Here is a 23,960-nt window from a genome sequence, read left to right on the forward strand (position 1 = left end):
CACGCCAACACTAGTCGGTTTTAACAGCCTGAAGCAGTAAAAAAAACTTATCTTTCGTTACTCTCGATCCCCAACACCATCGGCTCGTCCTCCTTTTGATCCCCGCCACGGCCCCACCCGATGCCGCCGTCTCCTCACATGTCCCTTCTCCGCCCGCCGATGCCCCGCCGTCGACGCCGCCCAACATTGCCCCGCCGCCGCCGCCTGACTTTGCCCGACGCGACTCGTTGACGCTTCATGTCTCCGCCCGAGGCCGCCCCGTTCGACGCCGGCTCGCCGATGCCGCCCGTGTCTGCAATTTGTGAGGACATATCCAAAGAGGTATGGAAAAAAGTATTGTACCACCATTCAACTACTAATTAGCTAGGAATGCCACTTCTCAGGGTCTTGGAAATCCATGCATCTCAAATAGGATTCCAAACATTAGATTGGAATGATATGATGTGCTCCTGTGTAATTAGATCCAAGTAATACTTACTACTCTATACTCTAGTCCATGCGGTTCCAATTTTTTTTTAGAGAAAGCCCTAGCTATAGTAGTGTGTTTTATCAATATGAAGCGGGCATGCTTTGTTTGGATTGTGACTATCTTTACCATATATTGCCACACTTGCCTTACTTGAGTTGTTCAAATTGTTAGCCAGAATTTGGCTTGCGTAAGGGAATTTTTCCACACTTTTTGTGTATGTGATATATGGGGTTTACTACTCATAAAAGTATTCTTGCCTTATATGTGGCTAGGACCAAATACACACCTAACTGGATCAAAGTTGCCTAAGGTGAGGGATGATAAAATGTGGTTGGAAACCAAACAGCCCCCTAGTACCCCAATAATTATGTCTCGGTTTCATTGATATGTTCTCAAGAAAATAAAGTGATTGGAGCTGCCAAATTGGGACTGGTACGCTGCTATTCCAACTTCCAGTTTGGCAGCTCGTGGATTTTGATAGACATGCTGAAATACCTATTCTTGAATGATTGATTTTGGATTCCTTTTGAGGAAAATAATTTGGTACTATCTTATTTGACAATTTTGACTTTCTAAGAAGTTTTCAACTATAGTTTGACAAGTAATATGTAATTGGACCCTAATAGCTTGACAAGTAATAGCTCCACAAACTAAGTTCTTTTTTGTAGTAAATTAGTTCTTTTTTGTAGAAACTTAGTTCTTTTTTGACATGCAGTTGATAGGTTTCAATAGATATTGTTAATTAAACTAAATTGCTTGTTTTCTGTTTGATTCTATAGCATGGGCGACTCTATCATATGGATAGTTTCCTCTTAGCACTGGTCAGGTATGCTGAAGATAAAGGCGACGTGAGCACCAACCAAGTAATTACGGTTACAAAAAACATGCATGAGCATTGCAAACATCCATATATCTAACCATTAATTATCTGTTGATGATTTGGAACCCTTGCGAGACATATGTACCACGTCTGCCTTCTCCAGCACTCGTTGTGCAACAGACATGTGACGTGGACATGCTCAATCACGAGTTGATCGCATCACGTAAGAGTACCATCAAGGCCTTGCGGGAGTTGAATGACTCCCTCGAGAAGGAGAATGAGAAGGAGAAGATTACTGATGACAATGCTATTGTCTACGATAAGATTTTCAGTCTCGAAGGTCAGAATGCGGCGCTAAACCTCGATACAAGTAAGATCGAGAAGGAGATACATGACCTGAAGTCCGAGAGGACTCAATTGAAGACGGAGAAAGTCCATTACATCATGGAGGGGCAGCCGAATCAGAATAAGCTTCGTGAGATTAAGTTAGCCCTTAGAAAAAACTAGGTACTGTCAAGAGGGGAAGATCGATACATTGTGAGAAGTTGGCACTATTTTGTGAATTTAGTGAAACGTTTAGTTTGTGGAGTTAGTAGTATCTTTTGTGAATTGCTGAAATGTTTAGTTTGTGAAGCTGGTAGTATATTTTGTGAATTGCTGAAACGTTTAGTTTGTCAAGTTGGTAGTGCTTTTTTATTAGCTAAATATGACAGTGCCAGCATGCAACTATGTCCAACGCCATAGGTATTGAAAATATTGCCGGCTTCGTCTCGAACGCCACCACTAAACTATAACACTGATGCTATATTGGTGGCATCGGGTGTCCATGCCAGCAGGTCTCTGTTTGCCACGCCATAGCTAGCCTTTTCTGCACTAGTAAACATGTGTGTGGGTGGGGGGGGGGGGGATTTGCGGGAGTCCAAGCCGCTTCAAAGCCCGATTCTGACCGCCCAAACCCCCACCCGCCCCTCCCACGCGCAGTATGGCTTGCCACGCGGCATGCCGCATTCATGACGGCCAGAACATGCAGCGACCGTCATTGAAGCCACTTTCTGGCAATGTCCAGAGCACTGCACCGTCCCCCTCCCCTCGCCGACTCTTTCCTTCTCTCCGACCTTTACATACTCTCCAAGACCATCCACCGACAATGCCGAAGTCCTGGTTCTCTAAGCCGGCAGGCGGCACGAGTGGGAGCTCGCCGTCCTGTAGATCGTGGCGCCATCGCCCTTGCTCACCGGGGCCATCGACATCCACGGTGGCGGGCTCCTTTGACAAGGAGGAGATAGTCATCTCCTCCGGTGACGAGGAGGAGCAGCCTCAACAGCGTCCACGTCTGTCGTTGGAGGTGGCAGTTACAGACGAAGAGTTCGTCCGATAGATGGAGATCATGACGGAGCGTTCACTCCGTTAGATGGGACCGGCACCACCATCACATGTGCGCGTGAAGGAGGAGCCCACGTCCCTGTCGTGGGTCCGCGTCAAGCACAAGTCGGCCTCCCCGCTCCGTCAGGTGGAGGACGAGACGACGACCCCGCCGCGCAACCGCGATCTCCACATCGACGGCCGCGTGAAGCAACATCTCATTTCTCCGTACTGCATCCGTCGCGTGAATCCAGAGCCGGGGTCGTCCTCGTCGCATAGTCGCTACACGCTGATTGAAGGGCCACTGTCGCCACCTCGACGCCATCACCCCCAGATAAAGGACGAGGTACCACCCGCGATCGCCAAGGCGAGTGGACGCATCCTTCACTACCTGAGAGGCGGAGGTTTCGACGGTGCCTCCAGCTCTCGGTCCGTGGTGTCCGAGGCCGAGCATACGGCATGAAAGCAGGCGAGGTACGACCGACGCAATGCCGGTCATCGCTCCGTGTTGGCCAAGACGGATGTGATGCCAGAATGGGTCCGCAGCGACCCGAATCTCGCCGCGGCATGGGTGCTCGACCTCTGTGTGACCATCGTGGAAACAGCCGCCAAGCATCGTCGCCGCCTTGACGGCAAGCTCACTGAGATCGGCGAGGAGTGCTCACTTAGCGACTACTTCGCCAACGCCGGCTGCGGCAAGGCCGCAGCCAGGGCTCCGAAGGCCACGTTGGCGGTGGTCCCGGCGGCACTTCGCATAGCGCAAACAGGAGGTGGAGCGGCAGGCAGCTGTCCGGCTGTCATGACCCTCCGGGTCGTTCCATCGCTGAAGGGATCACGACGATGACGGCACCGGCGAAGATGGCGGTGTGGCATGGCAGGGGGACCGCGTGTACGAGGTGATTGTCTGGTATGGGTTTTAGGTTTATTTTCTACTCCCTTAGTATTAGTGTTAAAAACACTCTTATATTTTAATACGGATGGAGTAGTTTTTAGTTAAATCGTTAAAATATCAAGCTTTTTTATGTAAATTATATTCGAAATTGAATGAAATCTGTTGTGTTTACATGAATTTCGTTCAATTAATTTAAGTTGTTGTCAAAATATGTACCACTAGCGTTGGATGCCATCATTTCTCATGCGGACACCGCAGAGCTTGTCTTCTCCTGTCCGCGGACGGATGCGGCAGCGGACAGGAAATTTGCATGTTGTTGTCGGAGTCTCGGAGATGCCATGGGTTGTTAACGTGAATCCCTTGCACAACTCTCTCCGGCCAGCGGTGAACATAATGCACAAACAGCTGGGTTGTGCACTAAACTTAAGAAACCACAATTTAAGCAGACTGATTCCAGCACATGCACATTACCAGTTGCCATGAAATTAAGGCCGAGTTCTTTTGCCAGAATCAGACGCCTCCCCAGCTTCTTCTAGAATCTTGAACCCCCATTTATTTTAAAATTCTAGTTAATTAGACCATAACTAGATAGGATTGTAAAACAAATCTATACCTAATAATAAAGCGGCTATGGCTTCCGTCGGAAAACCCACCACTGTATTTTTATAAAAAAAACCCTATCTATCTATACTTAATAATAAAGAGGCTATTGCTTCCGTCGGAAACCCACCATGACATTTTTATAAAAAAAACCCTATAAATTTTGTTATTCAACCCGCGCTCCATCATTTATCTGCAACGTAAAAGGAAAAAAACGATTCGATGCAAAAATTATACCCGTACACATCGCCTCTTCCCGTCGACCCTGGGCCACCCTGGCCTGTGCCCAGGCCGCCGCCACACCACTCGCCGCCGCGGCCGACCTCAACCGCCACCACTGCCGATCTCAACCCACCCGCCTCCGCGGCCGTACCTCTCCCCGCTCACTGCCCCCGTTGCGGCGCTCGAGCGCATCGCGTTGACCCTGGTCCACCCTGGCCTGTGCCCAGGCCGCCGCCACACCACTCGCCGTCGCGGCCGACCTCAACCGCCACTGTTGTCGATCTCAACCCACCCGTCTCCGTGGTCGTACCTCTGCCCGCTTGCTGCCCCCGTTTCGGCGCTCGAGCACAGCTTCTGGATCAAATCAACGCGACAGCTACAGTGAATGGGGATGATGCGTCTGCTCGATGCAGAACGGCGGCGGCGCGGCGGAGCAAAGTACTTGCAGGTGGAGGCGGGCCTCCATGGCTCACACGGGGAACTCCGAGGTTATGGCGCGGCAACGGCGACTCCTTATGGTCAGATAGAGGCGCCTAACCCTTGCTCCCCTCATCGTATCCCCTCCTCTGGTAGGAACTCATCATCTGGTGAGATCCCCTCCCCATGCCTCCAACCGTGTGCCAATCACCGGCAAGAAATTTTGTTTTGTGGGGATTTGTTTGCTGATGAATGAATGTATTGAATGTAAGATTGTATTGTTGTAGAGACAGAGAATGGAACATCACCTTCAGTTTGTCATCTGATCCCACATTCTCTATCCCATGAGTGAAATAAGATAACAGTCCATTGATCAATTCACGTAGCCTCTTTGTTTTGCTTTGCTTGTCTCGCTCAATTTCTCATCATGGTGGAATTAACGATGGACGGGTTGATTTCTCAACAAAATAGGATAGGACTGACTACATTTGTTAGTTAGCTTATTGTTTTAATAAATCAAAATGATTATAAAAAATTAAAAGCATGTGGTATTATTTTTCTCCCGTTGCAATGCACGGGCCCTTTTGCTAGTGGGACTCAAAGATTCTAGGAAAAGCTGGAGAGGGGTTGGATTCTGAGAGAATCCCCAGATTCTAGCAAAAGAACTGAGCCTAATACTACTACCACAACAGTGCATTTCACCTACAGTACTAAAAGACTGTAAGGATTAAAATACTATATTTTTGCTGAGTTGGATGAGAGAGAAGGGAAACGGGCTCTTCGTGAAAAGCTAGCTCTACCACGTGCTTCTAGGTGCTTTGTGAGAATGAAAGGTGTACCATATATGATAAAAGTAGTACTCTTTTATAGCTAACTATTATACAAGCTAGTTATAAAATGGGCTATACTATTGACCATGCTCTAAATATGGATCGATTAGTACTTTGATGGAGGAAATAGTTGGGTACAGGATCCAAGGCCGCAGTGTCAAGTTGTACTACCAATTGACAGTCAACTTGGGGTAGTACATGATCCAAGGCCCATCAACTTGTGGGTAAATAACCCATCTTGCCTGTGTCTTTTCTCGGTAGGCACATTGTCATCCCACCCCCAGGGAAGCAAAGCCACCTGCATCTGCAAGCCTGGTTCTCTCTGCTGGTGGAGTCCCGCGAAATGCTCCGGGTTCCAATCGCAATCAGTGGCTGAAATCCCTCCCTGGTTTAAGGTACAAATCAAATCTTTTACCCACCCCACTTCGAGCTGTCAAAAAGAAACGAATAAATTGGTCTTCCATCCATTCTGCTTCTGCGCTTGTTTCTTGGTTCAGTTAGCGCGGTCAAATCTCGGCTCGCTCCCCCCCTCCTCCTGGAATCGAATCCCCTTTCTGCCACCAAGAAATGCGTTGCTGATTGAATGCTGCAGGCTCTGCTTAGCTAGATCTGAACAGCTCTTTTGTGTGAGTGTGAGTGTGACTGTGTGAGTGAATTTGTCTCAGTCCGGGAGCCTCTCTTCAGTTTGCTTGCTTCCTTCTTAGTAATTTCTGAATTTCTGTTACCGGAAGTAAGACTAGCTCTCGGTCTCACCATCATCTTCTCGCGGAATCGCCGACAGCTTTTTTACTTCAGTTTCTATTCTCTTCCAAGCTCCTCCTTGGAAAATATCTCCATGGATCTGATTCAGAGAGAGATTTAGCATTCTGTTTTCTTCTTCTTGTTAAGTTTCCTATAGCTGACACCAACCAATTCCCCCCCGTGCCATTTGTCGCGTGGCCAGCGCGTCACGTTCGGAGGAGCAGAGCAGACACCAGTGAGTGAGCAGTACCAGCAAGCCCTCGTGCGTTTAGGTCCCAGACAGCTCTGTCTGCTGTTGTGCGTGTCTTTATTAAGGCCTCCTCTCTTTTGCTCTTTGCTTCTTCGTGCGAGAGATGCTCCGGGCTTAAGGTACAATCTTTGCTCTTTTCCCCCCTTCGAGCTTTCAAAAAAGAGGGGCAAGAAAACAGAGTATTTCTTTCCTCTGTGCTTGAAGCTTGATTCTTGGTTAGTGTGTGTGTTTGTTTCTCTTTATCCTTCTTGGGGTTCAGTCAAATTTCTGCTATCCGTTTGGGGTTTCAGTCAAATTTCTGCTATCCGCTTGGGGTTCAGTCAAATTTCTGCTATCCGCTTGGGGTTCAGTCAGATCTCAGCAGCTGGACAATAGCTAGGATTCTGACAGGAAGGAAGAGAGATCTAACACTCTCTTCTCTTGTAGTACTACTAGTAGTTTCTATTCATGTTCCTTAAGTTTGTAAGCTTTTCGAATTTTTATTTTTGGTTCAACTTTCTATTTTTTGGTACATCTTCTGTAATTTTTGTTTCAGTAGTACTAGTAGCTTGATTTGGCATCTTGGGCAGCTAACTAACTAACTTGCTGCCCTTTGAGAGAGCAGAGAGGAGGAATTGTTCCGGGATTAGGTAAAAGAAGAAGGACATGGCTGACATTGAAGCTGGCAAGCCAGCCACTGAATCTGACACTGCAACATTGATCCCAAACAGTGGAAGCTTAGAAGGTTCAAGCAGGGCCACAAAGACCACCAGGTTCAAAGACGACGACGAGGTCGTCGAGATCACGCTCGACGTGCAGCGGGATGCGGTGTCGGTCCAAGGCGTCAGGCCGGTGGCCGCGGAGGCTGCGGTGGCCGCCGCGAGGAAGAGATATGACAGGAGCAAGAGCACCGCTGCGGTGGCGCTCAAGGGCCTGCAGTTTGTGACTGCCAAAGTTGGCGGCGACGGCTGGGCCGCTGTGGAGAAGCGGTTCAACCACCTGCAGGTTGACGGCGTCCTGCTCCGTTCCAGATTTGGGAAATGCATTGGTAACTACGTACTTGTTCAAACAGTTTCAGTTTCCTTGGAAGAAAGAATTTGTATAGTTCAAGTGTTAATTGCTTTTGATATTGACTCTGTGTGCAGGCATGGATGGGTCCGACGAGTTCGCGGTGCAGATGTTCGACTCGTTGGCGAGGAAGAGGGGGATAGTCAAGGAAGTGCTGACCAAGGCGGAGCTCAAAGAGTTCTGGGAGCAGCTCAGTGATCAGGGTTTCGACAACCGTCTCCAAACGTTCATCGACATGTTAGTACCAGTTCACTTTTGCTAAATGTTTTTTCATGGTTTCCTTTCTGCTCTCACTCTATATATAGGTGCACTTACCAACTCTTTGTTCAGGGTTGACAAAAATGCTGATGGAAGAATCACATCAGAGGAGGTCAAGGAGGTTAGTCACAACTCACAACAGAGGACCCCAAACTGAAAAATCCCCCTTCTTATATGCAAAAGCAGAGCAAAATGTCATGCTGTAAATTTAAAGCATATTATATTAAACAAATGATAACATGCTTGCAGATTATCGCCCTTAGTGCATCAGCAAACAAACTCTCCAAGATCAAGGAGCGAGCCGATGAGTACACAGCGCTCATCATGGAAGAGCTTGACCCTGACAACTTGGGCTACATAGAGGTATATGTGTATGTCCAATCAAATTAACAATTAGAGAATCGCGGCACGGTTTCTTCCTAATTAACCACTCAATGTAAACGCCAACAGCTGGAGAACCTGGAGGCACTCTTACTGCAGCCACCATCTGAAGCCGTTGCATCGACCATCACCCACAGCTCCAAGCTCAGCAAAGCTCTTAGCATGAGGCTCGCGCCTAGTAAGGGCATGAGTCCACTTCACCGCTACTGGCAGGAGTTTTCCTTCTTTGTAGAGGAGAACTGGAAGCGTATATGGGTCGCGGCCCTCTGGCTCTCAATCTGCATCGCCCTTTTCGTTTGGAAGTTCATCCAGTATCGCAACCGAGCTGTCTTTCACATCATGGGCTATTGTGTGGCCACTGCAAAGGGTGCCGCCGAGACCCTGAAGTTCAATATGGCCCTGGTCCTTCTTCCTGTCTGCCGAAATACAATCACTTGGATTAGATCAAAGACGAAGATTGGAGCTGTTGTGCCCTTCAATGACAACATAAACTTCCATAAGGTAATGTCAATAAGTGGTATTTCTGCATTAAGTAAGAACATATCCTGAGAATAACCTGCTGACGATGTCTGACAAATAATATAGCACTAAGTAAGATGTGACTTAATATAACCAGCTATATTATTGTGCAGGTAATAGCAGCAGGTGTCGCAGTTGGTGTTGTTTTGCATGCAGGTGCTCATCTGACATGTGATTTTCCTCTCCTGCTCCACGCAAGTGATGCGAAATATGAACCAATGAAGCCTTTCTTTGGGGAGAAAAGGCCACCAAATTACTGGTGGTTTGTAAAAGGAACTGCAGGGTGGACAGGTGTTGTCATGGTAGTGCTCATGTCAATATCCTTTGTATTAGCCCAGCCATGGTTCCGACGTAACAAGCTCAAGCCCACTAATCCACTCAAGAAGATGACTGGTTTCAACGCCTTCTGGTTTACGCACCACCTATTTGCTATTGTGTATGCGCTGCTCATCGTCCATGGAACAAGTTTGTACCTAACCAAGGAGTGGTACAAGAAAACGGTAAAAGTCTACAATACCCTATTAATGCCAATAGAAAATCTGATGATCAGAACTATTGATGCTTATTGACAATTTTTCTTGCTTTTACCAGACATGGATGTACATCGCTTATCCTGTCTTCTTATATTTGTGCGAGCGCATTGTTCGGTTGTTTAGAAGCAATGATGCAGTTAAGATTCAGAAGGTACCACCATGAAAAATCCCTTAATAAGTGCCAAGCCATTTAACATGGGAGATGGATTTTTGAACAGCAAATAAGCCTTAAATTACTGAAAATTATGTATTCACTCTTTCTGAACCTTTAATTTTTGTGTCCTAAACAGGTTGCGGTATATCCTGGGAATGTGTTGGCTCTTTATATGACCAAGCCACCTGGTTTCAGATACCGAAGTGGGCAGTACATCTTTATAAATTGCGGCGCTGTATCTCCATATGAATGGTACCCACGTTACACTTTGTGGAAAAAAAAACAGTTGCATTAATATAATTTTGAAATCAGCAGATGACTAATAGTATAGAAAATCTGTTCTATCACAGGCATCCATTTTCCGTTACATCAGCACCAGGAGATAATTACTTGAGTGTCCACATTCGCACAAGGGGTGATTGGACTTCTCGGCTTAGGACTGTCTTCTCTGAGGTAAATCAGGTTTTCCGGCCTTTGGTTTGTCTAGTGACCACATCATGTTGGAAGTTTGTGTAACAGGAGAAACATGTCAAAAGATGTTTTGGAGAACGAATAGAGATATGCCAATAGCAATGTATGGCATAATTACATATAGGGGGTGTTCCAACACTTCTAGCCCCAAATGTATCGAAATGTTGCTTAATACTAGAACTTAGATGTCTGAAGCATTGTGAACTGTTAAGGTTTCTATTTTTCATATCAATGCCATTGCCCATTCCTCTACTTGATGGAACCGATAATAACGTTAAATTTAAACCAGGCGTGTCGGCCTCCGACTGAAGGAGAAAGTGGACTCCTTAGAGCTGACCTCTCCGTGGGAATCACTGACAGCAACGCAAGGTGAGAAGGAACTTCTTCAGCTGCTTCAAAAATGCAGTATTACCACACAATATATTTTAAACTCTTGTTCTGATCCTAAACTCTGTATGACATGTATTAGATTCCCTAAACTTATGATCGACGGGCCATATGGTGCTCCAGCACAAGATTACCGGGAATACGATGTGCTGCTGCTCATCGGGCTTGGCATCGGAGCCACCCCTTTGATCAGCATTGTGAAGGATGTGCTTAACCACATCCAGCGCGGTGAATCGGTTGGCGGAACAGAGCCGGACGGCAGTGGCAAGGCAAAGAAGAAACCGTTCATGACCAAGAGGGCCTACTCCTACTGGGTCACAAGGGAGGAAGGCTCCTTTGAGTGGTTCAGAGGGGTGATGAACGAGGTGGCCGAGAAGGACAAGGATGGAGTGATCGAGCTCCACAACCACTGCTCGAGCGTGTACCAAGAGGGCGATGCTCGGTCCGCGCTCATCGTCATGCTCCAGGAACTCAACCATGCCAAGAAGGGGGTCGATATTCTGTCCGGGACCAGCGTCAAGACCCACTTTGCCCGGCCTAACTGGCGAAGCGTCTTCAAGCGCATCGCAGTCAACCATGAGAATCAGCGCGTTGGTACGTCGTCTTCTCGCTGTCATTCTCACATCGATATCGATACGGTGTTAAGACTATATAATTGCCATTTTTTTCTGCTAACGTACCTTAATTCATTTCTGCTTCAGGGGTCTTCTACTGCGGCGAGCCTGTTCTTGTGGCGCAGCTGCGGCAGTTGTCGGCAGACTTCACCCACAATACCAACACAAAGTTTGAGTTTCACAAGGAGAATTTCTAATTACACATATGTATGTAGCTATAATGTAAGAACCTGCCTTTCTATGGTCTGCGTCATCATAATAAGGTAGAGAAATAATAATCCAAGTTTTTTTTATATGGACCGGTTTAGATGTTATGGCGAGATCTCGATTTCTGAACAAATCGTGAAACTGGTGGCACTTTGGGCTTGCTCTACTCTAGGCTCTAGCTCCAAAAGTATCAAATCTGAAAATCAACTCCGACAAAAAGATGACAGCTAAAAATCACCTTGAGCGCCGGAGGTCGGACAAGCGTTGGGCGGAGCTGCTACTAGTTAAAATCATAGTCTCTCGTGCACCTGAACTCATCAAGCTATTTCGTGGTGCCTCGATTAGTGACAGTGCAGATGCCGCCTGTACATGTACTGCCTCCATTTCTAAATACAAGTCTTTTTTAGAGATTTCATTATGAATTGCATACGGACATGCATAAATATGCTTTAGAGTGTAGATTCACTTTTTTTTTTATATGTAGAGTAGTTCATAGTGGAATATATAGAGAGACTTTCATATTTATGAACGGAGAAAATAGTACACAATAAGTTTGGTTTGCTAACCAAAATAACTAAAGTAAAGAGCAATATACTATTCTCCATGATAGGTGTACTTCATCCAAGGGAATTACATAACCACAAGAATGTTGTAAAAGTTACTGACTAGAGAATGTATTGTGCAAATAGAACTGCAGCAAGGTGGCCAGTCTGGAGTTTCTAAGACGAAGGAGACATTTTCCTGGGCGGGAGTGCATCAACGTAGCAAGGACGGTAGGGGAATGCATGGTCAATGTCTCTAGCTTGTTGGTGATGATTCTCAGGATATATGTAACCTCCTACATACTGCATTCTGCAAGTGTGGAGATGATATGTCCCCACCGTCTCGTTAAATTTGAGAAGAAGCGCATCCTTGTACGGGTGGAATCCAACAATACTGCAGCCCCACCCGCAAAGGTCTTCTTCTGGAATTGTACTGTTGTCATAGTCAATGAAGTTGTGCTCGTCCGAGTTCCATGAGTAGTCGGAACCGTCTCTACTCCTGAATTCCTCCTCCTCCTCGTCATCGTTTTCGTCGCCATCATCATCATCATCATCATCATCATCATCATCATCATCATCATCATCATAGTTATCTTGTTCTTCCTTGTCTTCACCTTGTATCTCATCATCATCATCATCGTCATCATAGTTATCTTGTTCTTCCTTCTCTTCACCTTGTATCTCATCACCATCATCCACATAGCTATCTTGTTCTTCCTTCTCTTCACCTTGTGTCTCATCATCATCATCATCATCATCATAGATATCTTGTTCTTCCTTCTCTTCACCTTGCGTCTCATCATCATTATCTTCTAGTTCATCCTCTTCATCTTGTGCCTCGTCATAGTTATCTTGGTCATCTTCCTCTCCACCATCCTCGAAGTCTCCGGTCCCATCATCGCAACCATCATTGACTTTCTCATTGTTGCCACGTTCGAATAGGCTGATCAAGTCTTTGTTGCCTGAAGCCACTTCCCATGTCATCCTTGGTTCTATCCCCGGTTGACTACTCAGATATCTCATCATACGGTCATGAATTTTGAGGTCGGCACGGTGTGCCAAGGTCCATCCCAACGGATCATCGGCCAACTCCATTAGATCCCAGACTTGAAGCAGGAAATCTTTGACCACGGCATAGCGGATCCCCCTATTGCAGCTCCCTAAGTATCTGGTTGGCAGGGCCCATTGATACAATATCTCGCGGTCACAAGGATGCCCCGGAAGCTGAACCATCTGGTATGTCCCCTGGTAGCAACGCAGGATCATGAGGACACCACTATGGCAGTGCACGTAGAGCGAGCCGTGCCAGTACTCGGCCGACCACCACGTGCGCTGGTCCTTGCAGCGCGGCGTGGTCACCACATCGTAGAGGTTTCCCGGGGCGCAGCGCCCTGGCGTGAACTTGCGGCTCTCCCACCGGCCTGTCCGTGAAGAGAAGACCAACACGTGGAGTACATTCTCCTTGGGCACCTTTGGCTCTTCTTCCTTGGGTTCAGATGGTTGATCTTGTCCAAACAAGTTGGGTGGCCAGTCATCGTCCTCGCCGTTGTGTTCTAGCTTTTCTGTGGGAAAGAAGAAGACCTCGTGGTGCCGCGACACGGCCGGGTCGAAGGCCAGGAACATGCCCTCGACGCTGCACGGCCAGGGCGTCGGCGGACATGGCAGGCGGGCGTACCGCGACGTTGCTGGGTTGCAAACATAGGGAACCATGTGGCGATTGAACGAGAGCTTCCCCGTGACGAGGAGCAAGCCGTTGCAGTGCTGATTTACATGGCAATCCCAATGGTCCCAGAGGAGACGCCGGTAGCCGGGCACGTGGGCGCCGCCCGACGGCGGCGGCGGGCCGAACAAGGCGAAGCCGGGGTCGTAGCCGTGGTAGGTGCCGAAGACGCCGGGGAACTCGCGTGGGAAGACCTGCGGGAGGAGGAGGGCGTGGGTGTGAGCGCCGATGAGGTCGCGCCATGCGCGGCAGACGCACCGGGACACGGCTAGGGCGTGGCCGGGTAGGCGCCTGAGGATCTCGAGCAGGAGGTCGCTGGGGAGGGCTACGGCGCCGCTGCCGTCCATCACGCCGACCGGATCGCACACGAAACTCTGGGTGGCGGCGATCTCGGGTACAATGGGGAGAGGAATAATAGGGTCCGGCGATAGTAGAGTTGTTGTATGGAAAAAGTCCATTTTAAACTCTGAATTCGTAGGTGGTCGGTGAAATAAACCTCAAAGTCGAAATCCCTGTCGATTGCACCCTAAACTAGGCAATCTCGGTCTAAATCAAACCCTGGGACGGTTTGTCAGACCGGGATTGCAAAGGATGGCTGGGATTGTTTTTTTTCTTTCAGAAATTTGAAATAGTTCACGGAAATAAGGAAATGTTCACGAATTTGGCAAAAAGTTCATGCATTTGAAAAAATTAACAAAATTTGAAAAAACGTGACGTAATTGTGAGAAAAAAAATCACTAGTAGTTTAAAAAAATTGTTCAATGCATATACAAAAATTGTTCAACACATTTTTTTTATAAATTGATGAAATGTTTTCGCTTTTTTAAATTTGTTCAGAAATTCAGAAAATGTTTGCCCATTTCAAAAATGTACACTTTAAAAAAGCACACTTTTTTCAAACAGAAAATATTGGTACATTAACTTATTCTAGTTCGCTACATTATGCCCCGCGCTTCGGTTTCATCCCTCTTCTCAGCTCAAGTCGGCTGGCAAAAGACGAGCGCCCCAAAATTTGCGATGAAGCACCATCTGATCGGATTTTTTTGGGAATAATAATAACAATATGGTCTTTTGGGCTCTGCTATGGAGCGCTAGTCGAGCATGCTTGCTGGCTCTGCTTTCCCTAGTTTGAACTTGGGCTGCACACTTACTCTTGTGGCAGAAAAGTATGGACTGATCTTATATCACATTTGATTTGTAACAACAAACCACATTATTAGTTGATACAGTACTAACCATGAGTTTTCTGTCGGTACAACAACTGTAGCTTCAAAATCTGCAAGCTTCCTGGTGTGGAGATGCGACGTTCTTCCCCATCCACTTTGTTTCCTTCACTTGCTTATGTACGCTCTCTTTCAGCCTGGCAAAGCCAACAGCACTCAAAACATTCTTCTCATAATTTATTTTTGTTAGATGGGGTCTAGGCGATTCTGTTGTGATACTTTATTACAAGTCATTAAACTGCCAGTATGTTGTGTTACATATATATTTTATTACCTTACAAGTGTGAAGTATACTTCCATATTTGTGCCTAGTGTCGTTTAACAAAAGAGAACACGTCTTCCAGAATAGGAGGATGTATAATACTCCCTCCGTTCATAAATATAAGTCTTTTAAGATATTTCACTAGGAGTCTACATACGAAGCAAAATAAGTGAATGTATACTCTAAAGTATGTCTATATACATCCGTATGTAGTCCACTAATAAAACCTCTTTAAAGACTTATATTTAGGAACGGAGGAAGTATGTACTATGTCGGAAAGAATGAGCTATCCCTATCCAGTTCTATTTCACAGGGCACTAGACAAGGCCGGCTTCGCTATTCATTCAAATATTTTAATATTTCAGTTTTTATCTAATAAGAATGTAAAGTTATCCTTAGTTTTTTCTGTGAATGCTGAGTAATACATTCCAGTTGTATATTTATTATGTCATTTGAGCTGTCAAAATCATGCATAAATTTCTTAAATTGTAGATCTTCCTTTCTGTACATTAGTTTCTAAAATATTTCAATTTTTAGAAAACCATTCTCGAGTTAAAAAAGTGTTCGCGTTTCACAAAATAAAGTGGCTCGAAAGCCCACTGGTCAACAATGATATATTTTGAAAATGGTTCACAAAAAAGAGTCCAACAATTTTAAAATAAAGTTCAAAAAATTTCAATAACAATAAATCATGGTTTCAGAAAAAGTTCAATGATATTAAAAAAAAAGTTCACAGAATTTCAAATGAAAATTCCACGGAATTGAATCTTGGACGTATTTTTAAGCAGACCAACAGAAAAAAAAAATGGGCCGACCCAACGTGTTTCCTCCCTGGCCCATAAATCAGTCGAATCCCGGTCTCAAGGTTCAATTTAGACCGGGATTGTATAGTTCAGGGTGCAAACGACATGGATTTAGACTTGGGGTTTGATTCGCCGAACCTCTATGAATTCAGGGTTTAAAATGGACTTTTTCCTTGTTGTATATACGACTAGCAAAAGGGCCCGTGCGTTGCATCGGGTGTAAAAAAATGCTTAGAAAGTTGGAAAAAACTATCACTAAAACGACATTGCAATCAGTCATTTGGAATCACCCATGAACAAACTTATATAGTTAAAAATTGAATGTCACTTCTACTTAAATTTTGTGCATACATCAACGCGAATCAAGAACTGTTTCTTAAAAAAGGGAAATAAGAATATCAACATATGTTGGAGCATGATAATTATTCCCTTTGAGGGTTACTGCAGCGTGATAGTGGGATAACCTGATGATAGATGGCATTGTTACCAGAAGCAGAGCACATGCATAAATTATTGGAATTAAAGTCCTAGGTTTGTTCTTCCTCAGCCACATCAAGGATCCTAATGCAGCAAGGGAGAGGGTCATCACCTGCAGAAGTACAAAAGTAAGTCTTCTGAAATCAGGATAACCAAAACAAGGAACCTGACTTCATATTTTTCACACTATGTAGTACACGTATCTATTCTTTCAATTATGTGAATGACAAAACCATGAGCACGAAATCAAACTTCAGTACAGCTAAAAAGGCTACCAGTAACTCATACAAAGATCAACATCAAAATGCATATGTGACTTAAATTACTTGGTCCGAAGTAGCGGGAGAATGGCTAAGCAAAGTCCTTGAGCTGCTGTGATGAAGATGGCTTACCTCCAGGGCCTGACAACAGAATCGCGCGGTTGGTCGGAGCAAGGTTCCTGGTGTATTTGGAGATCTCTGCTTGCTTCAGGTGAATGTACGCGGCGCTCGTCAGCACAACGCGTGTTTGCTCACTGCAGAGGGGGAAAAGGAGTCGCATAGATCTCCACTCGCACTATATTGTTGGTTCTTGGTTAGCAATGGCCAAGCGTCTGGCCGTCGCGCTCCTGCTGCTGGTGGTGGCGCTCCTCGCGTCCTGCGACGGGAGGGAGCTGAAAGGGAAGGGCGGCGGCACTGGTGGTGCCGTCGACGAAGCCAAGGATCTGGTGCCCAGGCTGCCGCCTCTGGTGCCCAACCTGCCGCCGCTGCCGCCCGATCTGCAGCACCGCACCTTGGAGTTCGCCGACGGCCATGGGCTCCGATAGCTCCAGCCATGTTAGACTGGATCTCGCTATTCCTGGCGCCCCTTGCCCATGCCTTCACCGGACCTTGCCGGAAGCCGCCGCCTCGCCGGGGATCGAGGCGTCGTTGCAGTTGCGGCGGGGGTCGACTAGGACGAAGGACAGCGCGGGCGGCGATGGCTCCCCTCTTCTTCTCTCTTTGTCTCGATCTGGATACTAAGGGGGCAGGAGGTCTGCGGGGTGGGGAAGACGGAGGTAATGGGACAGGGGTTGGTTTGAAAAAATGAAACGTTTTTCCACTTAATGGAGGACTGCGGGTTGATTTCAATAAAGCACATGGGTTTTTATGCAAAATTGCCACGACGGACGACAGAAGCGCTCCGTGCTTTATTATTAGGGGAGATTAAGTTTTGACAAACGTTTTACCTCGGTGCGCCGGCCGAACGCTGGGCCGGTCGTCTTCAGCGGCGCCCCCAAGAGGCCCTTTTCAGACCATTTTTTTTCATCGGTGAGAGAAATACGGCTCAATCGTGTTCCCACGAACTGTTTTTTCGTCGGATAGGGTTGAAATTGGTCCTGACGGTCCCAGCCCAAACCCAGCATCCTAGGGATGCCCGGGGACGTCGGTGGAAGGAAAAAACGACACGTCGGCCCCCCTGTCAGGCAAAAAAATGTCCTTTCTTCTCCGGAACCGCCCCTTGCGCATTACACCTTTCGTCACCGTGCCGATTCCGGCGCCGCCCACCTGCCTACCACCGCTACAAAGGACATCTCCCCGTCGACGGACGTAGGGTTCGCCGTGGCTTCGCCTCCCTCCCCTGCCCTCGCTTTTTAGCGAGTTTTCCTAGCGCTCCGGGCACGTACGCAGCCGCGCGTCCGCCATGCCCGCCAGGTGTTCAGCGATTTGCCTGGGTGATGGACTCCGATGAGGAGGAGGCGTTCGTGGCGCTACTCGAGGAGGAAGCCGATGCCGACGCCCAGGATGAAGAGCACCTCATGGTCCTCCCCTCTCGAGGCGGCCTGTTCGCGAGCACTGCAAAGCCACGGCGAGGTGGCTCGGCACTGGGCCGGCTGAAGGCAAAGCAGAGGCATCGACTGGAATGCTATTGCTTGCTCTACGCCGACTACTTCATAGATGCTCCTCTACACGATGATAAAGTATTCCGACGTTGTTATCGTATGAGCCGGAAGCTCTTCCTCGGGATTGTGAATTCCGTTAGGGAGTTCGACAGCTACTTCAAGTGCAAAAAGGATTCCACCAGCATACTTGGATTCACCTCGTTTTAGAAGTGCATGACAACTATGAGAATGCTTGAGTACAGAGCTTCCAGTGATATTCTGGAGGACTATGGACGCATGGCCGAATCCACCACCATTGAGTGTTTCTACAAATTCTGCAGGCAGTGGTGGCACTTTTTGGACCTCAATATTTGCGATCACCCAGTGGTGAAGACACTGCTCGGATCCTAGCACAGAATGCAGAAAAAGGATTTCTCGGGATGCTTGGAAGTATCGACTGCATACATTGGAAATGAAAAAACTGTCCATTTGCTTGGCAAGGGATGTACAAAGGCCCCAAAGGAGGTTGCAGTGTGGTACTTGAGGCAGTTGCCACACATGACCTCTGGATTTGGCGCTCCTTCTTTGGTATGTCAGGAACTCACAATGACATCAACGTACTGCAATGCTCGAATGTATTTGCCAAGCTTGTTGAAGGTCATGCTTCTCCGGTTAACTACGAGGTCAATGGGTACCACTACAACAAGGGATACTACCTAGCAGATGGCATCTATCCGAGATGGTCCACATTTGTGAAGACTATCTCAAATCCTGCACCAGGAGGCAAGCACTCCTATTTTGCCAAGCGTCAAGAAGCTTGCAGGAAGGATGTCGAGCGGGCATTTGATGTGCTTCAATCTCGTTTGGTTGTTATCCGGTAACCCGCTCACACCTGGTCGAAAGATCAAATATGGAAAATCATGACTTGTTGTGTTGTCTTGCACAACATGATCATTGAGAGCGAGCAGGAGGAGCCACTGTTTGACACTGAACCATGTTACAGGCAAGGTCCTCTTGCCAAAGTTGATCACCAGCTACCGGCAACCTGGACTACCTTCCTCAACATGTGTCAAGAGATCCGAGACCCACACGTGCGTCAACAACTGCAACACGATTTGGTGGAGCACCTATGGAGGTTGAAGGGCAACGCCTAGCTCGATTTTTGATTTATATTGACTTGTTAAACTATTTTTTGATTTGTATTTTTTTTTGTGATGAACCATGTGATAAAAATAACTGTTGTTGTTCAATCTGTGCCGAAGAATGTCGACCATGGGCCAAAAGTGGGCCAATTTTGCGCCGAAACTGGGCCGAAAGAGGCGGTTGTGGGCGCCCTTGGGTGGGCGGCTGGGAACCCGAGCCCCCCCATCGTTTTTAGCACCGGCGAATCCCCATGCGACACTATTGTGACCGCACATCCTCATCTTATCCTTTTCCACCATGCTGGACCACTCTTTCCTCTCTTCTTCTTCCACAAAAGGCTTCTCTCCTTCTCACTGCTCACGAACCACCGCAAGCTCCCCTCGTGGTCAGTCAAATCTGCTCGGATCTGCGCCACCGGAGCTCACCTGCCTCGTCGGTCCCGACCATGCCGGAGCTGCAACCGGTTGAAGCTTTTTCCATAGTCGCTTGTAGCCCTCGTCAACACTAGTTGTAGCTTAGGCCGTCACCCCGTAGCTCTCGCCAATGCTTGTTTTTTCGAAGTTTCATGGTGAAAGCTTTTTTCATATCGGTTGAAGCTTTTTTTCACGTCGGATGAAGTTTTTCTGTCATGGATGAAGTTTTTTCCCATTTCGATCGAAACATTTTTTCACAACGGCTGAAGCTTTTCTTGATGCTGGTTGAAACTTTTTTTCATGCCGGATGAAGATTTTTCTGTCATGGTTGAGGTTTCTTTGCATTCGGATTGAAACATTTTTTCACAATGGTTGAACCTTTTCTTGACGCTAGTTGAATTTTTTTTTCATGCCGGATGAAGATTTTTCTTTCATGGTTGAAGTTTTTTTCATTCGGATTGAAACATTTTTTCACAGCAGTTGAAGCTTTTCTTGACGCCAGTTGAAGTGTTCCTTTACGCCGGTTGAAGCTTTTTTTCATGTCAGATGAAGCTTTTTTGCCATGGTTGAAGTTTTTTTCTATTCCGATTAAAACATTTTTTTCACAATGATTGAAGCTTTTCTTGACGTCCGTTGAAGCTTTTTTTTTCTCCATGGTTGAAGCTTTTTTTGACAACGATGACGAGTGGCAACTGCAGGAGCTGCAAGAACGACGACCATCGGAAGGACAGACGACTAGGACTATGAACAGCGACTAGGACTATCACCAACTGACTAGAGAATGTATTGTGCAATTAAAACTGGAGCAAGGTGGCCGGTCTGGAGTTTCTAAGACGAAGGAGACATTTTTCTGGGCGGGAGTGCATCAGCGTAAAGGACGGTAGGGGAGTGCATGGTCAATGTCTCTAGCTTGTTGGTGATGATTCTCGGGATATATGTAACCTCCTACATACTGCCTGCAAGTGTGGAGATGATATGTCCCCACCGTCTCGCTAAATTTGAGAAATTTAACTTTGACGTCGGCCAAATCTCGCAACCAACAATTCCGGCTGTAGATGCTTTTAGGGGCGAATCTTCCGTGAAAACTCTCCCGACCCCGTGCGGCCGCCGCCGGGCCGCACCGGGCGGCCACCATCGACCTCCCTCTTGACCTACCGCGCCTCCCCTCCCTCCATCGCCGCCGGCAACATCGTCGGGCAAAGGCCCGATGGCGCGACGGCGGCGGATCTCCTCTGCTGTCCGGGATCTGAGGCTGCGGTAGCTTGATCGGGGTCCTTTGCGGTGGTGATGGCGGGCAGCGGCGGCCAGGAAGCGTCAGGAGGCCTGTTGAAGTCGTCGGGGAAGGCAGGAGGTGGCGGCATGGGATCGATCCTGACAAGGGCGGGTTGCTGCCATCACGAACTGCTTTCTATCATCGGCTGCGGCGATGGTTCGCGGAGGTTTCCCGGTTCTGTCACGCATCACGAGGATTATGGTGGTGGTGATTTCCTCCTCCGTCGGAGATGGTCGGTCGGTTCGTGGCTGGTTTGGCGGATCTCATGATGCGTCATCTAGTCCCGGTTGTGTTCCTCGTGCTTTCTCGCATCACGACAATGTCCTGCTTGATCGGTCCTCCTCGATCTGGTCATCGACGTGTTCCGGAACGACCGTCAGAGAATTTGCTCAGGATATCTGGATCGGTTAGTTCCGGTCGTGTAAGTCCATATACACGCATCTTATTAATGCTGGACCACTGCCCAGATCACTACATATTTGGAATATCAAAGTGCCTCTCAGGATTAAAAAATTTATGTGATTCATACACAAAGGGGTGGTATTAACCAAAGATAACTTAATTAAAAGAAGATGGGGAGGCAGACCTTATTGTTGTTATTGTGACTAGCAAAAGGGCCCGTGCGTTGCAACGGGAGAAAAAAATACCACACGCTTTTAATTTTTTTATAATCATTTTGATTTATTAAAATAATAAGCTAACTAACTAATGTAGTCAGTCCTATCCTATTTTGTTGAGAAATCAACCCGTCCATTGTTAATTCCACCATGATGAGAAATTGAGCGGGACAAGCAAAGCAAAATAAAGAGGCTACGTGAATTGATCAATGGACTGTTATCTTATTTCACTCATGGGGTAGAGAATGTGGGATCAGATGACAAACTGAAGGTGGTGTTCCATTCTCTGTCTCTACAACAATACAATCTTACATTCAATACATTCATTCATCAGATGATGAGTTCCTGTCGGAGGAGGGGATACGATGAGGGGAGCAAGGGTTAGGCGCCTCTATCTGGCCATAAGGAGTCGTCGTTGCCGCGACATAACCTCGGAGTTCCCCGTGTGAGCCATGGAGGCCCGCCTCCACCTGCAAGTACTTCGCTCCGCCGCGCCGCCGCCGTTATGCATCGAGCAGACGCATCATCCCCAGTCACTGTAGTTATCGCGTTGATTTGATCCAGAATCTGTGCTCGAGCGCCGAAACGGGGGCAACAAGCGGGCAGAGGTACGACCGCGGAGGCGGGTGGGTTGAGATCAACAACAGCGGTGCTTGAGGTCGGCCGCGGCGGCGAGTGGTGTGGCAGCGGCCTGGGCACAGGCCAGGGTGGACCATGGTCGACGCGATGCGCTCGAGCGCCGCAACAGGGGCAGTGAGTGGGGAGATGTACGGCCGCGGAGGCGGGGTGGGTTGAGATCGGCAGCGGTGGTGGTTGAGGTTGGTCGCGGCGGCGAGTGGTGTGGCAGCGACCTGGGCACATGCCAGGGTGGCCCAGGGTCGACGGGAGGAGGCGATGCGTACGGGTATAATTTTTGCAGTGAATCGTTTTTTCTTTTTGCGTTGCAGATAAATGATGAAGCGCGGGTTGAATAACAAAAATTACAGAGGCTTTTTTATAAAAAACCGCGGGGGGTTTTCCGACGGAAGCAATAGCCGCTTTATTATTAGGTATAGATAACAATGAAACAATAAGACACTTATTTCTAGACTGCAATCTTGCAAAATTACTATGGCGCACTGTTCATATAGCCTTTAATGTTTCCCCTCCTCTATGCATTAGTTCGTTATTTACAACGTGGCTCAATGGAGTGGACGTCAAAATATCGAAAATTATCAGAATTGGGGTCTGTGCTTTATTTTGAGCTATATGGAATACGAGGAATGATATCATCTTTAATGGCAAGAACTTCAACAACTTTTTGCAGATTATCTTCAGAGCGACGTCTTGGATCCGTACGTGGTCGTTACTCAGTCATGCGGACTCCAGGGAGCTTATGGATATTGGGTGCAACCGATGGGAGATGGTCGTGTTGGAAATATGCCCTAGAGGCAATAATAAATTGGTTATTACCATATTTCCTTGTTCATGATAATCATCTATTATTCATGCTATAATTGTATTAACAGGAAACAGTAATACATGTGTGAATAAATAGATCACAATGTGTCCCTAGCAAGCCTCTAGTTGGCTAGCTCGTTAATCAATAGATGATCATGGTTTCCTGATCATGGGCATTAGATGTCACTGATAACAGGATCACATCATTGGGAGAATGATGTGATGAACAAGACCAAATCCTAAGCATAGCACTAGATCGTATTGTTCGTATGCTAAAGCTTTTCTAATGTCAAGTGTCTTTTCCTTCGACCGTGAGATTGTGCAACTCCCGGACACCGTAGGAGTGCTTTGGGTGTATCAAACGTCACAATGTAACTGGGTGACTATAAAGGTGCACAACGGGTACCTCCGAAAGTGTCTGTTGGGTTGGTACGAATCGAGATCGGGATTTGTCACTCCGTATGACGGAGAGGTATCTCTAGGCCCACTCGGCAGAACATCATCATGAGCTCAATGTGACTAAGGAGTTAGTCACAGGATGACGTGCTACGGAACGAGTAAAGAGACTTACCGGTAACGAGATTGAACAAGGTATAGGTATACCGACGATCGAATCTCGGGCAAGTTTTATACCGACAGACAAAGGGAATTGTATACGGGATCGATTGAATCCTTGACATCGTGGTTCATCCGATGAGATCATCGTGGAACATGTGGGAGCCACCATGGGTATCCAGATCCCGCTGATGGTTATTGGCCGGAGAGCGTCTCGGTCATGTCTGCATGTTTCCCGAACCCGTAGGGTCTACACACTTAAGGTCCGATGACGCTAGGGTTATAGAGAAATGTTATACGAGGTTATCGAAAGTTGTTCGGAGTCCCGGATGAGATCCCGAACGTCACGAGGAGCTCCGGAATGGTCCGGAGGTTTGATATATAGAATGGATGGTTTTGGACGCCGGAAATGTTTTGGGCGTCACCGGTAGCGTACCCGGACCACCGGGACCACCGGAAATGGTCCCGGGGGTCCATC

The 23,960-nt window shown here is 47.3% G+C and overlaps 2 protein-coding genes across 2 annotated transcripts; both read left to right on the forward strand.

Moving 5' to 3' along the window:
* The first annotated feature begins 5,857 nt into the window (after positions 1 to 5,857).
* On the forward strand, positions 5,858 to 11,262 carry LOC123449930 (respiratory burst oxidase homolog protein B-like). The gene is made up of 13 exons (XM_045127299.1): positions 5,858 to 6,007; positions 7,208 to 7,630; positions 7,728 to 7,887; positions 7,981 to 8,029; positions 8,158 to 8,271; positions 8,359 to 8,790; positions 8,922 to 9,308; positions 9,400 to 9,492; positions 9,632 to 9,747; positions 9,846 to 9,948; positions 10,256 to 10,335; positions 10,436 to 10,947; positions 11,055 to 11,262. The coding sequence occupies exons 2-13, from the start codon at positions 7,249 to 7,251 to the stop codon at positions 11,162 to 11,164; spliced, it is 2,538 nt and encodes an 845-aa protein (XP_044983234.1). The 5' UTR covers positions 5,858 to 6,007; positions 7,208 to 7,248; the 3' UTR covers positions 11,165 to 11,262.
* A 5,283-nt stretch (positions 11,263 to 16,545) lies between these two features.
* LOC123447466 lies at positions 16,546 to 17,021 on the forward strand. The gene has a single exon (XM_045124071.1). The coding sequence runs from the start codon at positions 16,677 to 16,679 to the stop codon at positions 17,004 to 17,006; it is 330 nt and encodes a 109-aa protein (XP_044980006.1). The 5' UTR covers positions 16,546 to 16,676; the 3' UTR covers positions 17,007 to 17,021.
* Positions 17,022 to 23,960: the final 6,939 nt, after the last annotated feature.

Source organism: Hordeum vulgare, chromosome 4H (assembly GCF_904849725.1).
Source record: "Hordeum vulgare subsp. vulgare chromosome 4H, MorexV3_pseudomolecules_assembly, whole genome shotgun sequence".
In the NCBI taxonomy this organism is placed as follows: domain Eukaryota; kingdom Viridiplantae; phylum Streptophyta; class Magnoliopsida; order Poales; family Poaceae; genus Hordeum; species Hordeum vulgare.

Bases quoted from the DNA above. Each gene is read 5' to 3' on its own strand.
- LOC123449930 (XM_045127299.1), top strand. From the start codon at position 7,249: ATGGCTGACATTGAAGCTGGCAAGCCAGCCACTGAATCTGACACTGCA. The intron at 10,336-10,435 runs GTGAGAAGGAAC...GACATGTATTAG, and splicing joins ATCACTGACAGCAACGCAAG to ATTCCCTAAACTTATGATCG. The intron at 10,948-11,054 runs GTACGTCGTCTT...TTTCTGCTTCAG, and splicing joins CCATGAGAATCAGCGCGTTG to GGGTCTTCTACTGCGGCGAG.
- LOC123447466 (XM_045124071.1), top strand. From the start codon at position 16,677: ATGTACGCGGCGCTCGTCAGCACAACGCGTGTTTGCTCACTGCAGAGG.